The sequence below is a fragment of the Neltuma alba genome, unplaced genomic scaffold, assembly GCF_004799145.2.
Source record: "Neltuma alba isolate B1F8T4 unplaced genomic scaffold, ASM479914v2 tig00006687_pilon, whole genome shotgun sequence".
Classification (NCBI taxonomy): Eukaryota; Viridiplantae; Streptophyta; class Magnoliopsida; order Fabales; family Fabaceae; genus Neltuma; species Neltuma alba.
The window spans coordinates 1,794-19,763 of NW_021634546.1; the positions used below are offsets into that span (position 1 = coordinate 1,794).

General features: G+C 31.6%; 1 protein-coding gene across 2 annotated transcripts; it reads right to left on the reverse strand.

The window, feature by feature from the left end:
* Positions 1-325: 325 nt before the first annotated feature.
* Positions 326-4,547, reverse strand: LOC114750915 (VAN3-binding protein). 2 transcript variants are annotated; one of them, XM_028939557.1, is made up of 7 exons: positions 4,124-4,547; positions 3,316-3,441; positions 1,952-2,384; positions 1,407-1,631; positions 1,211-1,260; positions 881-938; positions 326-646 (listed from the first exon to the last, which is right to left on the reverse strand). In XM_028939557.1, the coding sequence occupies exons 1-7, from the start codon at positions 4,457-4,459 to the stop codon at positions 432-434; spliced, it is 1,443 nt and encodes a 480-aa protein (XP_028795390.1). In that variant the 5' UTR covers positions 4,460-4,547; the 3' UTR covers positions 326-431. The 2 variants fall into 2 exon arrangements, with proteins under 2 accessions (XP_028795390.1, XP_028795389.1); XM_028939556.1 differs by having other exon boundaries at positions 4,091-4,547.
* Between the last annotated feature and the right edge of the window lie 13,423 nt (positions 4,548-17,970).

Here is a 17,970-nt window from a genome sequence, read left to right on the forward strand (position 1 = left end):
ATATTAATACTTTAAGGAACACCAAATGTGGAGCTCTTCCCTTTTCTCTTTTTTGACTAGCCCAGTACAAGATACCCCTTTTCTTTCCCTCAACAGTGAAAGAGTAAAGATCATCCCCTTAAGTTCACATGCTTGTGTTCTTCACTTTGGCTCCCATACACTTTACTTTTTATCCCATTTCACACTAAAATATAACACACAAGAGCAAAAACAAAACCCCATCATCATCATATTCATACCTATGTTCCACAATATTGAAGAAGACCCCATCTCTAGACCATATAGCTATGCCTTTAGTTTTTTTTTCTTTTTCTTTTTCTTTTTTTCTCTAGCCCCTTTTTACACTGATCAGACCCCACCATGGAGGATCCTATATCCCTCCAATTTCTGCCAAAAATTTCCAATCTTTCCTTCCTTCAGAAGAAAAAAGTTCATATTTTGTTCTTGTTACTCCTTTCAGCAGCAATAGAGAGCAGCCTTGAGACTCCCTGAGTCCACACATCATACTCCCTTTGATTTCTGCACTCGAATTCAACGACGCCTCGCATCATTGTTTTCAGCCCAAAGTAGCGCCGGTTCTCACCGCCTTCGAGCAGGTGGCGGCCGGGCCAGGCCGGCATGTCCTTTATCACTTCCATTACCACATCTGCAGAATTCAAAAGCAAGAAAAGCATCAGGGTGAGTTCTGGCACTGCATCTTGAAAATTCAAAAAAAGAGGGGGTGAGGAATTAAAGAAGAACACTTTAATGTTTTGAAACTTTAATGACGAGAGACTTTCACAAATCCCTAAATGGAAGAAGACCCACCTCCAAATCTGTTACCAAATAATTATTAGAGAAAGACAAAAGTAATCAAAGAACACACTAAAGAGGAACTCACTCTTTTTCTTTTTTGTGATGGTCCCAGCAACATGTCTACTCTTCATCTTCAACATAACCTGCACAAAAAGAGACTTCAAAAGAGTTAAAGATTGAAGATTACTAAGAAAATAAAGTAGATCCAACCCTAAAACACATCACCATCCTTCTATCAGAGCCCCCACATTTCCTTAGCTTTTTTCCATATGATCAGGTTCACACTCATCATTAACCATGGCTCCTAATCGATGATCCCCAAATAATTATCCACTGATTGGTCATTCATCATTGTCTAGTATCCAACAAAAAACAAAGGACATTATCTGAAACAGATAGAATAAAGGTCACACACCTGGTTCATCCTGTTTATGTAAACTGACACAATTTTCCAATGAAGATCACCTGCAATTGTCAAATCAAAACACAAAAACAATCACTAATCACCATGTACATCAAAATTTCAGCAAGAAACAACATTATGTTCTTGTCCTATGCTTGTTAAATCACATGATGCCATGTCCTGTATCTCTCCAATTAAAAAATTTTACCTTTCCGAGTTCGTTTAAGGAGCTCACAGCCTCTGGCTAGTAGTTCTCTGCTACAGATACCTAAGAAATTCTCTTCCGGGGCTAATTCGCCACTAAAGCTACTGTTCGAGTTGCCAGTGCTTCCATTGCCACTAGCTCCCACACCTTTCTCTACAGGGATTACTGCTGCAATATTCCAAACTTCCTTGAGGGCCCTTGCTTTCAATGTGGCTGCCCCACGTAAAGCTGTGAATTCAAAAACCACAAGGCACAGAATTGGCCTCATCAGCTAGCTTCATGTCAATATCACAAAGATCAAATCATATATTGGTCCTCAAAAAACAACATATAGGGCCCTTGACAATTTTTAATGCTTTGAAACTGTTTTGTAATCTGTACCATTTCAATTCATGCAAGTATAGAATATGTGATGCTCAGAAGAATGTATGGTGGTGTTTTAGCTTTATCTTTAATATCTCTTAAAGATTTAGATTGAAATTAAATCGGATAAAACACTCTGAGATTTTCATGAAGTTTTAAATCGGATATTCAATTATTTCCGTTACCTGTAGCCGCTGCCGCAGTCAATGTCATGATGTCTCCGGCGGATCTCACATTCACAGCGGAGCCGACCACGGATGCAAGGTGATCACGCTCAGCTCCCATGGCCTCTGCCGCCTCGACGCACTGAGCAGCAACCAACGTTGCGGCCGAGGCCACAGCCATGTCAGTTTTTGCCATCTGTTCATCTTTACCTGCTCCGGACGATGCTGCCGTGGCAGCAGCGATGGCCGCGACGGCAGCTGCAACACCGGCGACAGAGATGGCAGCATGAAGCTGAGCATTTTGAGCCCTGGTTTCCTCCTTCTTCTTCTCCTTCCTATCCTTTAGCCACCTCCCGACAGTCTTCCCACCACCAGCGGGGACCGCTACAGTACTTCCGGCCACGTTGGTTGGCCGGAACTGGGTATTCAAGTTGTTATTGGTGGGGCGGTTATACTGCAGAAGAAAGGAATTCGCGGGGTCCATTGTTACTAACAAACTCACTCCGAAAACAGAACAACAAAACCATGTGCAAAAATCTGTTATCCGATTTTCTTGTTTCTTCTCAGAGACAACATCAAATGAAAGAAAGAGAAATGAAATAACCGTTGAAAACTCAAGCTAAGAAATCCCAATACAAGCAACCCACCTCGTGCTTATCGGGTCCATCAGTCATTATTGCAAATCGCAATAGAGACGAATTTCGAAGCTGTGTTCTGCTAAAATAGGACTCGCAGGACAGTTTCCAACGAAAACTAATGGGGTCGAACTAGGAAGAGAAAACAGCAACAAATATAGCTAAAAGTAAAAGTTTCCGGATAAAAATTAAATATTCTTATCTTTTATAGTAAGCTTGCTTCCGTTTTCATTTTCGTTTAACCGCCTTATCACAGCGAGTTTTAGTCTTAATCTAATCAAACATAAATTAAGGAGTTAGTCAGTAAATGTCTCATGGGAAGTAGGAAAATGAAAACGAGTTGAATTAATTAAGGCATTGAAGATAGTAACGAGAAGAAGAACGACCACCACCAGTCCAGGCCATTTCTCTCTCTGGGTATATCATTAAAGAGCGTTGGTTGTAGTGAAAGCTGAACTATATGCTCGGTTCTAAGTAGGCAGCAGAGAAACCAGTGATCGTGTTTCGGACCAAAAGTTAAAAACAACAGCAGCAAACATGTTGTCGGATTAGGTAGATGTCAGATTCCGGCAAGGAGGCCACCGGCAAGCAAGAAAAGCAGTAATAATAATACTGTACTAGAACAGGAAAAAAATTATAATTATTATTAAAAACACAAATTAAATCGTCACGATGGACCTCATAGGACTCAATTTTTTTTATCCCGGAAACATGGTGTGGTACCCGTACGAGAAAAAGAGGGACACATACCTTGACATCGTCGATTTCCGAGGGAGAAACAGGAGGACTGTCGGTCAAGGAGCCACAACTCTGAGTTCCGTTGAGAGGGCCACTACTGTGAGAGAGCCTGCCTGAAGTGCGTGGAGATACCTCCTGCTGCACGAGTGAATGCAATAATTGCGTCAGTTATTGTTTCTGAAGAAGAAGAAAAAGCGCCACTGATTGTTGCAACCAAACTCGTTCGGATAATGAAAAAGGAGTGAGGAGTGAGGAGAGAGAGAGAGAAAGATAGAGAGAGAAAGGGGAGGGAATGATTGTGGTTCTGTTAGTGGGTGTGCGATAAAAATTGGAATCTGAGAGAATTGGCGCACAAAAAATGTGAAGAAACAGCAAGGAATAAACTGAAATTCTATTAAAAACTGAAAGGAGGGAGTAATCGTGATATACTCCTGTGAAGAAGAATACCAGGGAATGGAAAACAATGGAATCTTGAAGAACTGAAGAACAAGGAATTTGAAAAACCGGGAAGAAGGGGATAAAAGGATTTGATTAAACTTGAGAACAAGACAAAAGATAGCTAGAAACCAAAATCAGCTTCTGAAAGTGTGAAAGACAAGAGTGGCTAGCAAGAACCAGAAGGAAAAAAACAAAAAGCACAAAGGAAAACAGTCACATAAATCCATTAGAGAAGTGTCTATCTTCAGGAAAGATTGGGAGAAAAAATCGAAAATCCTTTAAAAAAAAAAACCGTCTCATCCTCTGAGAAAAACAAAAACAAAAACTTCTTTAATTTAACCGTACATACATGCTCTGCTCCACTAAGCGTGAGCTCACTCACCGACTGTGACATAATACGCTCCATCACCATCTGAGAAGTTTCGGAGGAAGCAAAAGAGAATGGGTTTCCTGAAACGGTGGCATTCTCTTCGATTTCGCCGGCGATGTCTTCAAGAATAGGACCGCCGTGAGCGCCGGCGGCGGAGCCGCTGAGACCTCCATTTGGGGACTTTCCAAGCGAGAGCTGAGCAGGGGAGAGAGCCTTGGAGACTTCGAGAGCAGAGACGCTCCATGAACGAGAGAGGAACTCCATGGGCTCACGCGGGGTCTCCGGCGGCCTGAACATGACGGAATGAAAGGGGTCAGGCCTCCAAGGCTCGGTTTCCGGCCTGTCCATTTGGAGTTAGAGAGCAGTGAAGGAGACGGGGAATCACAGAGACGTTGGCGTTAGAAAGTAGGAAGAGGCTTTGGCTTTGCTTCTATTTGGTTCGGCGTTTTTATAGAGAATCGTGGAGAAGAAAGAAGAGAGGAGAGAGATTATCAAATTATCAGCTGTGAAAGGAAAAAAACAGAGTAAGAGAGAGACAGAGACAGATGGAGTCCAAACTCCAAATTACGAGTCCAATCCAAAATAAAATAAGAGAAAATGACACATGAAAAAGCTTAAAAATATGAAATGTGAATTTGAGAAGCTAAGGGGTGTTTGGATAGAAACCAAACCATGATTTCAGAAATGTTTTTACAGATTACGAAGTAAATATATGAAGAAAGTTGTCTCGTTTTGTGGAAAAGTGCTTCTGAAACTGCGGTTTTAAAAATGCCAAACACCCCTTAAAAAAATATAATGATAGAGAGAGAAGTTCATTTCAAATTAGAATTTTAAAATTCAGTAAAATGATAAAAATATCCTTGTCTTTTTTCTTTTTTTATTTTAAAAAACCTCAGCCCCTCACCGGTGGCCGGCGGCAGCCACCGGGCACCAGCACTAGCCACCGGTGTGGTGGCTGCTGGTAAAGTTTTTTTGTCACAATATTTTTTTTTTGACATGGGAGAATATGGTTCAAAGTGACCGGGTAGGATTTGATCTCACAACCCCTTAGTTAATTAGGCCAACAAAAGGGAAGATGACTATTAGGCCATCAAAAATTTCTTAACCCTATAAATGCGAACAAAAATATAAATTGACTTTTTCACTATGACTTCAACCCGTGATAACAATTTATCTGAGAATGACAAGTCTTAATTGAAAAATAACAAGTTTAAATTTGATGTTAACAAAACAACTTTTCTTACACATAACAAGAAGTAGCATGTATATTAATTAAAAATGACTATAATTTATTTGAAAATGAGACGTCTTTACTAAAAGATGGCAAGTCTAAATTTAAGATTAACAATGTATCTTTTCATGATATATAACAAGAAATAGCATTTACATTAATTAAAAATGATCATAATTTATTTAAAAATGACGCGTCTTCATTAGAAAATGACAAGTTTAAACTTGATATTAACAAAGCAATTTTTCTGATATATAACAAGAAATAACATTACATTCCTAAATAAATTGTTGATATTTTTCACTAAAAACGTGTCATTTTCCAATAAAAACGTGTCATTTTCAAATAAATTATAGTCATTTTTAATTAATATACATGTTATTTCTCGTTATATATCAGGAAAAGACACATTGTTAATGTCAAATTTAGAATTGTCATTTTTCAGTAAAGACGTCTCATTTTTAAATAAATTATGGTTATTTTTAATTAATATACATGCTACTTCTTGTTATGTATTAGAAAAAGTTGCTTTGTTAATATCAAATTTAGACTTTTATTTCTCAATCAAGACTTGTCATCCTCTGGTAGATTGTTGTCACAGGCTGAAGTCACGGTAAAAGAGTCAACTTATTTTTTGTTTGCATTATAAGATTAAGAAATCTTTGACGGCACAATGGTCATCTTCTTTTTTGTTGCCCAAATGGTCAAAAAATTGTGGGATCAAATCCCACCCCGCCACTTTAAACCATTTTCTCCTATGTCCAAAATATATATATCATGACAAAAAAGTTTTACCGGCAATCACCACACCGGTGGCCACAAGTGGCTACCAGTCGCCGATGACTGGTGGTTGCCAGCCGCCAGCCACCGATAAGAAGTTGAGGTTTTTTTAAAAAAAAAAAAAGATAAAGGGTATTTTTATTATTTCACTGAATTTCAAATTTTCAATTTGAGAAGGACTTCCATCTCTATTATTACATTTTCTTAGCTTCCTAAATTGGCATTTCACATTTTCAAACTTCTTTATGTGCCATTTTCCTATAAATAATCATAAATGTCAATATTTGAACTAGAAAAATTCTGAAACAAACAATATTATTATATGTTATATTCTTTTTTTTAAATATAAAAGTTAATTTGACATTTAATTTAGTATTAAATAAAAGATTCTAATCTAGTTTGTCTTTAATGTTTATTTACTTTTTAAAAATAATTCTTATAGTAGTTATGCATATTAAAAATTTTATCAAATGGTAATTCTAACAAATACGTAAAATTAGTTATGGTATTTTTTAAAAAAATATTTATTTATTATAAATAACCAAATCAATTTTTTAATCTATTCAAGTCAAATCAGTTAACTAACTCTTATATTAAAGATATGAAATAGTATTGGATATGATGTAGCATACATTATTTGTGTTTTATAAGTTAAAGATAAGAGTTGAATGTAATCTAATTGTGGAATATTTTTGCCATCAAATCTATTCAAAAGTCACATTTAAGTTGTGACTCTCCTAAATCAAGTGAGGGAGAAGAACTATTATGACAGCACAACCCTTCCGTAGCGTGTTTAACACATTGCTAGTTAAAAAAAAAAAAAAAAATTGGTGAAGGGAAGTTTAGATAAATTGGATCCTACTAGTACATAAAATTTAATCCCAAATCATTTGTTAAGTTGATAATTTTCTAATAATATATTAAATATCAAATAACAATATACAAATAATATGATGTGCTGCCATCTTTGTTTTATATGATATATTTCTAATTGGTAAAATTTTATTTGCCTGTCACAATTAAGGTATGTCTTTTGAATTAGTGATTGGTTCCACCAAAAGTTGCCGGTTTGGTAGTTTCTCCTAGGACTTAAATAATGCAATATCTAAATATAACTATAAAAAAATGAATAAAAGTAAATAGGCAATTATGCATTAAACGAGTTAACAGTATTCATGAATTATTAATAGTTTGATTTATTAATAAATGTTATATTTTAGGGTCCTTTTACCTGAAAATATTTTAGGCCGATAATATTCATTATTTTATTAATAATTAATCTTATAAAATACTCAATCTGCAATAAATTAAGCTATCTAGTATCTAGATATTCAAGGGCAACACATTATGACTTTTGTTTTTTTCACTTTTAAATAATGGTAATGGTAATCGCAGTTACAATTTTGTCTTTATCCGTGAAATTTTTATTAGGGAAGTTTGTGTTTAATTAGTGATAATATTATTTTTATCAAAATTTGTTGTCTGATTTTATATAAAACATATAATGAATATTTTAAATTTTCATTACCAATTTATAATATTTTTAGGGCAAATGATAACATTAAAGTGCTCGGTTCATAAAATTTTTATATTTCAAATTAAATTTTAAATAAATATTTTAACAAGAAAATAGTCATCAACTTGTTGTATGCAATCTTGCAAAAAGAACCAATGGACAAGTCATAAATCGAGAAGTTTTAATTTAATAATCAAACAAACAATAACATTAAAAATAAATAAATCCAATAAATGAAGAGGCTGGATGGGGATTGGATGTGATGGGGTCGCAGCAGGGGAGGGCGGAGGAAGGGAGTGAAAGACGCGCGTGCGAAGACGCGCTGATGATCTGGCGGTGAGAGATGAATCAGATGGATCGAATATGTATCGTACGGTATGATTCGGCTGAAGGAGCACTGACACATGTTGTACTCTGTTTGTTTTTGTTTCTTTTCTCCTTCTCCTCAGCCAATTTGATGGCTCATGCTTCTCCTGGCCTGCGCCCAAACCCCCAAAGTACGAGTCTCCTTCCTTGTTCAATTTTTAAACACATAAAACTGGACCATCCTGGCATCCTCCATCCAGATATCTTCAAAAATTTGAAACCCAGATGAATGCCATGAATATGGCGAATGCCAGTTCAGTATGCAGGGACAAAAATGAGGATTGCAAGTGTTGTCAAATAATTATACACCTAAGTTTTTTTTTTTTAAAAAAATGTCTAACTCAACCTGCCATGGCTTTATAGCTGAGATATTAAGGCAGTACTTAGATTAACGTTTAAAATCACTTACAAACATATTTTACATAAATCAAAATAAAACTCTTCTCACATGTTTATCTCATATTTCGTAAATCACGATTAAGAAATTACTTATAAATCATTCTAAATGGGTCTTAATTTACTAATGCATGTTGATGTATTAGTGCCAAAGAATATATAATATGACTATCAAATTTTGATCTTATGTATTTACATATTTTGCAGTTCACCATAACTCACTAACTATTTATCTTGTCCCAAGGGTGTTAGTTTGGCAATTCACAATCAACTTTTTTTTTCCCCTCCAAAATTCAAAGTTCTTCAAATAAAATATGCAATTTAAAGCTACTAGCTTAATAAGTTCTATGTTCAACGAATTCTTTAGATTTTAGATAAATTATCAAAAAATGAACTGTGCTCGTCACTAATTATCTTCAATAGTATTATTGTCTTTTGTACATCTTTTCTTAGAGATGTAGGTCATATGTTCAAGGAATAATACCGTATAGTTTCATGTAAGAAACATTATCACTTAAGAATTTCGTAGCAAATAAGGATCGTATAATAATAAACTCCGGTATAGAAAATAATAATAGGTACATTACGCTCACTCATTATAAATTTTTTTAGTAATTAGATTACTTAACTGGCATTTTACGTTGATTTTTCTTATATTCAACCCTCCTAATTAGTGCATATATTCCTTGCACAATTTTTTTTATTAGCAAAAAAAATTTAGATAAGTTGGATTTCAGAGACTCATTAGAGTCACAACATATCTTTAGGTTTAAAGAGCACTTACAAAGATATTTACAAATCGCTTATTGACAAGGTCCTCATATTGGCAGCGAAACTTGAACTATCAACCTTGTATACTAAGCTAGTTTTTTTTCCCCTCATGTATACAATTAATATAAATCCTGTCCTTTTTTGTTAATGATAACACATCCCTCCTAATATTGTCATCTTCATTATCTTTTTTTTTTCCCCCTTATTAACAACATGCAAGAAAAATGCAAAGAGATATTTTGAATTAAAATGATACACAGTGGAATGACAAGTACTAATCAGAAACCACCTAACAAGATTAGGACACAACAAAATGAAACATAAATAGTATGTGACCAATAATAACAAGGAATTGTTGCTATCAAATTTGCTGGAAATATATTTACATTATTGTCTTTGGCCTTCATATGGTTTGGGTTAAAAACTGTTGATATGCAGGATTTGGATATATATTCATCAATCATATTTCCTCCATTAATCCCATCACGTGCCTTTGTTGGATTTTTTTTCTCACTTTCATTGTTTCTACCTCAAGTTATTTTCACTGTTTTGGCATGATGACATTTATTTATTTTTTAAAAAAAAATTTCTACACTATGATCTGATTATACTCCTACTGTCTTTAATATATAACTTAACTGTTAAATTAATTTTGATCTTACATATAAGACATATTTCTCATGTTTACTAATTTTTTCTATATTACCCCTATTAATATTTCCTCAACCATAATCAAGCAGGAAATGGAAGAAATATATTAAGAAAAATAATTATGGTATTTTAGAAAAAAACATGTTATATTTCTTATAATTGACTGACTTACCTAACTTTTTTAACTTAATTAAATTAGTTAAATATATCTTATATTAAGGAGCGAAAGAGTATTTTGGGAAAATCTTTTCAGATAAAATTAAAAAAAAACTCTCTGAATTGCTAATATTTTTGGGCTAAAATTTTCATTTGACAAGTTCTTTTTTTAATCAATTCATATCATTTTTATAGGAACAGGTAAAGTATTTGTTGATGGGATCGAAATCGCGAGCTATGATCTACATGAGCGTGGTGCCGTTGAAGCGCAATAACCAGTGTGCTTTTTCCTTAAATTATGCATATAACTAGTTCACTGTAATGATTGGTTATTTTGATCTAATTTTCAATTCATTGGCTTTTATTATTCATGCATGTACTTGATATAATTTTTTTTAGTTACTGGGTTTACGGTTTTTTTTCCCATTTTTACTTGAACTTTTGTAATTAAGCATGTGTATTTTACTCTTGCACTATAAAGTGAATATAGTAATTTACTAATTCAAAAGTGAATGTACATCAGTGGCAAAGTTTTGTAGGATAACTAATAAAAATATATTTACATACACTAATTGAGTTTTAAATTTTTAAAAGGAGGACATTCAATAAAGTTATTAAATAAAAAATTTTCAATTAATAATATATCTAAAGATTTGGCCTTTAGTAGAGTACAAATATATCATGCCATCTATGTAATCAATCTTATTTAGTGGAATAAAGCGCTGTTATTGTTGGATTGGATTCTCAATTGCCATGCTTCTAGTATTTCACACTGCTATAATAATAACAATAATAACAACAACAACAATAATAATCTGATTCTTAATATAAGACTTATTTAACTAATTTGATTAGATTAAAAAATTTAGGTAAATTAGTTAATTATAAGAAATATGATATGTTTTCTTAAAACATCATAATTATTTTTTTTTAATATCCTCTTTTCGTCTTGTACTTGATCATGGTTGAGAAAATATCCATAGGAGTAATTTAGAAAAAATTAATAAATATAAGAAATAGGTTTTATATTGAGAACCAAAATTAAGTCAATAATTAACTCTTATATTAAAAACATGATGAGTAATAATTTTTTTAAAAAAAAAGGCATGCCGAGTGTGGAGAGAGAGAGAGAGAGTTTTGAAGATGAGTGAAGGAAAGAAGAGAGGGAAGGAAGGAAAGGGCATGAGGGTCGTATGGAGAATTTAATGAGATGGGCCATTCCCCCATGCCGTCAATCATTGGCTCTCCTCTCGTGCTCTCATTTTAATTATTCATCGATTATTAGTCTAATTTAAGTATTGTTGGGCTCAATTAACAGTATTAGTCCTCACTTTTTTAAGTTTTACCAACGATTATCGATTATTAGTCTATAAAAAGAAGGTAGTAAATGAGTGACAGTAGCATGAATATCATAAATATGGCACCGCAGTCTACCTTAACCTCAATATCAAATGCTCATATTGTCCTTAAATATAAGATAAAATTATATAATTCTCATATACTTATGAAATTACTCCTCCGGTCCTAATTATAAGACCCAATTGACTTATTTGAGGAGATTAAGGAAGTAAGTTAAGTTGGTTATTTATAATAAATAAGTGTTGTTATTCCTAAAATATCCTTGCTAATTAAGTATATTGGCTAAAACTATCATTATTAGAAGGATTATCTTGAAAAAAATGCATAAATATAAGAGACAAAATGGATTGGGTCTTATAATTACAACCAAATAAAAAGTCAAATTGGGTCTTATAATAAGGATCGGAGGAGTAATTTATATCCTAAATCGGTTTTTCCCCCTTTTAGCTGTGCTCGTATTTAATGCTTAGTTTATTGATAAACGTAAATTCTTTAAAAATATAAAATTTGAAGCTTTTCCTATATCACACTGCGGGCTAACCCTTTCATATATTTAGTAGAAGATATGATAAAAAAAAATTAATTACTCCTCAAATTTTATATTGTGTCTTACAATTACAAATAAGAGCGACTAACCCTTCAGATTTTATATAAATACTTACATTGACTATGATTTAAAATTTAATAACATTACAAATCTTCCCCTATTTCTACTTATATCAAGAAAATAATAGTTTACAAAACAATAAATTGCTGATAAAATTATACATTTATACAGTAAATTTAATGAAATAAATTATATTAAGGACAAAAAAATTCTTTATAAGATCCAAATTTATGAATCTCTTCGTTTGCTTTCATAAGACGCACTCTGGTGTTGTCTAGGCATTATGGTCCCGTTTGGTACAAAACAGGTTTGATTGGTATTGACATTAGAAAAAAATTATTAAAAAGTATTTAGTATGAGTAATTTCTTATTAAATGGGATTAGGCAATTTTATATAAGTGAGGTTGCAGGATAACACATCCTTCATGGTATTCTCCAATCACATTATAATTTTAACATATTTTTTAATTCTAAATTTAATCCCAATTTTTACTCTCATTTTCAATGCTTTATGCCAAACGGGACCCAAGTGTATTTTTACTGATTTCACTCTTGATTAATTTTTTTTAATACATTTTCTTTCATCATTTTTCTTACTAATTTTCTCTCTCATTTACCCCCTTATAAATTAGGACATATTTTAAAAAAATTTCTTATATATTCATATTATTTCTAACTAATTTTAAATATTTTTAATACATGTAAATCAATTATTTAGATCTTATAATAAAAACGGAGAAGTAATGTTTTTTCAGAATACCTGTAACCTTTGAGAAAAGTTGGGAACAATAATGCAGCTTAATCCTCCCAATGTGTGTGTTGACTGACTTGGAGAGGGTGTGAGCTGGAATTTTTTTTTTTTTGATTCAAGTGTGAGCTGGAATTTTGTCTTCCCCATAGACCAAGGCAATCCTGCAATAAGTCTTCATCACTAAATTAAAGACAAGGAGTCCATTTCTTCTTACTATTCGGAAGATCAATTTCCAATCAAAAGCCAAGGGCACCAATTTTGCGATGAGTGGCAAAATTATCACATTCAAAAATACAAAAATAGCCCTAACTCTAGCTAATTAGCTATCCATTTGACCTATCCATTAGATAGGCACTGTTTTGAGGAAAATGCATTCAATTATTAATATCCATGTGGAAGTTGTTTTCATATAGACGGGTTAAGGTGCGTACACCCTAATTATTTTTCTAAATACATGTACTTTTCCGGTTCTAAATAAATGTAAAACCCTTTTAGCATTTAAAATATTTTTTAAGTATGATCAGTATTTTAAAATATTTTTTGATGTATATAGTATTATAAGATATTTTTTTTAAGTATGTCTAACATTTAAAAATATTATTTTGTACATTCAACACGAAGAGAGAAAAAAAACTTCAAAATACTTAACGTATTCAAAAAATATTTTAGGATGATGAACTAAACACAAAATGCTTTGGGTGGCTTCTAGTCTATTTGAAGAACATGCATTTAATGATAGGGAATTGATAGGTCATTCCCATGCACATTGGCATGATGGGCAAAAATTACGAAATGTTACTTCACAATATTAATGTAATTTAATGCTCCATCCATCCTGCGCTACTAACTTCTAAAGATTTATTTGATGCATTAAATTAGAGAGCACAAAAATTGATCGCCTGTATCTTTTTAGACATTAAATTTAATTTATTATGTAATGTTGAGTTTTAAGAGCTCAATGGGATTAAAAACGTCTAGTGACACCAAAGTTCTCAAAACTCAAAACAACTTTTGTTGGCATATAAATTTATGATTCAGTGAATATATTTTATTCTTTAATTTCATATAAAATTTTATTTTTTTAACCAATTACGAAATTTTATTTTGGTCTCCAATTTTTAAAATTATTTTTTAGTTATTTCATTCTAACATCGCTAGCCTAAAATGATATTTTACAATAATTATTATTATTGTAAAAATTAAAATTATTATATTGCTATTTGATAATCTTTTGTTAACATTTAAGAGATCAAAATAAAATTTAATGTAAATTTGTTGAAAGTATACTTTTGCCTTTTACTTATTAAAAGTAAATATGGGAGCTAGATATAAAAACGACATCATTAGTATGAGATATTAAACATTTATAGAACAATGTACTAATCAAACTATGATATTTCCTGGTCAAAAAAGCAAAACCATGATCTGAACTCATGAAAAGATGGGATTATGCCGCTGCTTGAAATTATAGATATTCCATATTATTCATGGAGTCCTTAATTATTAAATAATTGCTTCATGGTCCTTTTTTCTCCCTCCCTCTCTCTCGTGTGAGGAATGAGAGGCGCGTGGGTGGGAGCTTGGGCTGGCAGACTCGCGATCCAAACGAGGAACAAAGGAGTCAGGTGAACAGGAGTGGCTTGCCAGCTTCAGAGGGCGACAGTTACAAGATAGTCCCTGACACTAAACGCTGCGTTTCGATTCACCAATTCCAACGCCCCTCCTCTCCTTCTTTGTCTGCATGTGTAAGCATCGTCCCAGTTGTTTATTTGCCGCTGCTGACGTCACCCTCCTCCTCTTTTTCTTATCTTTCTCTGCCTATTGCTCTCTTCCTGTCTTCCTCTTTTTCTTTCCCATTTCAGGATCAGTAGAACCACTGCTAAATAAAAATATTCTTAAAACAATATGACGAGATATTAGTCTTTTACTATTATAAGAAAAAATTCTAGACAATAACAAAATAAATCTTAAAAAAATAAATAAAAATATCCATCCTTTATCATATATTATTATTTTTATTTTTACATAAAAAGAAAATAATTTTATAAGTATTTTAATTTGATATCTGATATTATTTTCTATTAAATTTTTTAATTTCTTTTTTCTCCTAGTACTATTTTTCTCCTGTAGCTTTGCTTTACAAGACTAAGGCCTTATTTGCGTCAACTTATTTTAAGTGTTTATAAGTATTTTTATATAAGTTGAGACAAAATTATTTTACATACTTATTTTATATTCCATAAATCAAAAGTTGCTTAATAAACCCTAAAATAGTGGGTTCCTATTAACATCATTGCTTGTATGTATAGACCAACAATGCTAATAGAATGAAGTTAAATGATTTAATTAAAAAAAACATGAATACCAAATTAAACATTAAGATAAAAGATAAAGATGCTTGTAAAATGACTTCTACTTACAAAAATAAGGCTATTTTCAAAAGCAAATCAACCTCTAAAAGTGTTTAGCTTCACGCGCACAAACATATATTACTCTTCTAATCTTATTTATAAGGTGGAGAGAGAATACATTTTTTGTCCTATTTATAGGACACTAAAAGAATTTTTTTGCATGAATGTACAATTTCACTATTCATTTATTATTTTGTTGATTTTGTTTATATAAGGTATATAATATATATTAAATAGTGATGAAGTTGAAAAGTTATTGAATTTTAAATGAGAATTAATGAAATTTAAGATTTTTCTTAGTTTGTGTGAGACTTGCTGAAAATGACTTATAAATAGTATCGGACAAGTGTATGAATTAAAATCATAGTCAATGTACATAAATAATTAAGCTTTTGCGAATGCAAACACAAAAGAAAATCCAACATGAGGAAATTGTATCCCCATCATAATTGAAGTTAAAATTTGAAAATGAAATGGTAGTAGTAAATAAAATAAATAGAGGGGGGGGGGGAAAGAGGAGGAAGAGAGATAAAATAATGTGGTCAAAGTTGGTGGGGCTGAATTCATGAGTGAGTGGGAATATTTGTGGGTGAATAAGTGCGGAATGTCTCTGCTTTGTTTCTCCCATTCCCTACAATTGCTACTTTCACTTACTCTCACTTATTTTTTGCCTCCTCTTTTTATTTTATTTGTTCATTTATTTATCTTCTTAATCAAATAAAATTCTTGCCCTTCTGCATCTAGTCAACTATTGGGTTCTAATTTGAAAAACTTTTAATCTAAATTATGTCATAATTTTAGAAAGCTTTATTAGTAACAATTTTAGTCATTCAATTTTTTTTTTGAAAAACATAATTTAGTATGGACAATAATTATATCAAGTTCTTTATATTTATTATGTCAAATTTTCTAATCACATGTAATCATGTGTTCTATTTTTAAAACATTAATATTTAATAACATTTAGTTATAAATTCGTATAAAAAAATAGCCATATAACTATGTGTTATTAAAGGCTTTGACATAAATTACATTATAATTTTGGAACTTGACCTAGCTTTTTTCACTTAGCATATATAATTAATGTCTTATACGGACATGAAATTTTCCTGGCACTTTTTTGCCTTTTCCAGAGTATTATATATACATTTCATTTCATTTATTATTGGATTATTCTTTTTCCCAAACGACAATATGTATTATCTAGTGGCCCTCATAAAATCGTTACTTTAAGTTATAACGATCTCTAATATTCACAAAAAATAATTAGTTCTTCAACTCTTATTTATAAGTTACATTCTAAATGCTTGTTTATGTTCATATTTGCAAGTTATTTTGTGAAATGTCTAAAGCCATTAACTTTTTTTTCGATAATACTCCTACCTTGATATTAATATTACTGAATAATTATGGTGGGGAGAGGAGTCAAAAGATGTTTCCTCGATATATTATAACATAGAAATGGCAAATTACGCTTTGTATCCTTCGACTTTACATAATATTTTATTTTGGTCTTATAATTTTATAAAATATATTTTGATTACTTAGATCTTAATGCCATTAACAAAATATATTGACATGAAAATTTTAAATGTAAATAAATATTCTCAAATGCTGAAATATGAAATTTAATTTCCAGAGTAACAATAATTATTGTCAAAAGATAAGAGACTGCAAACTTGATCACTACGAGTATAATGCTTCTTATTTGAATTAGCTCTATTTATATAGGCGGCAACTAATTAAAAATGCTCATAGGAATGAATTGGACACATAAATGGAGTATGATGAAGAAGGGCAAAGTAGCAAACAAAATTAGGGTTGACGTGTATTGGGTATTTTGAAATATTTTTTCAGATGCATTTAATATTTTAAAATATTTCAAAGACAATTTTGTTCGACGTACTGTCAGGCATTAAATAGTCAATTTAGTTCTTAATACAGGATCATTCAAGTCAGTTTTTTTTATTGGGATAGATGAATTATTATATATCCATCTTCTAAAAGATCCGAACATGATAGGTTTTTATCATTCGGCTTGAGCACGAATCAAACTCGAATCAAACATATTTATCTAAAAAATTTATATTTTACACACACATAATATATATGAATAAGAAGATTCTATATATGAGAAAAATTTAGTAAAGTTTTTTTTTTTTTGAGCTACAACTATCCATTGTAAGAAATTTTGTTCTTATTCTAATAAGTTAAGCAAATACTATCTTCAGTTCTAATTATAAGATCTCATTTAAAGTCTACAAATAAGATTTTATAATTAGGACCGGAGATAGTATTTAATACCGAAGTAGACTTACAAATTTGATAGTACTTTCTGCGTCATCTTAAACCTTGAGGTTTTACCTTTAATATACTTTTTCTCGTCTTATTTATAAGTCACTTCTAATATGTTTCACACAGATTAAGAAAAACCTTAAATTTCATTAACTCTCATTCAGAATTCAACTTTCAAACTTTATCCATATTTAATATGCATTATAACTCATGTTAACAAAGTTAACACAATAATAAGAAACATAAAATTGTACATCCATACAAAAATTTTTTTTCAGTGCCCTGTAAATAGGAGAAAAAAATCTTCTCTTTCTACCTTATAAATAAAGCCAAAGGAGTAATAAAAATGAATTAATTTTACCCCAGTTTAACTCCTCCACTAACGTCATCCGTTTTCTGGGACTCACTCCTTCGTGGTCCTCCTCTTAAATTAAACTACAAGTCACTATCTCCTATCATTAATATAAGAGTTAGTTGAGTGAGTAGATGAACAAAATTAGTTAAATTAATTATTTATAACAAATAGGTGTTGTTTTTTTCTAAAATACATCTGTTAATTATGTGTATTA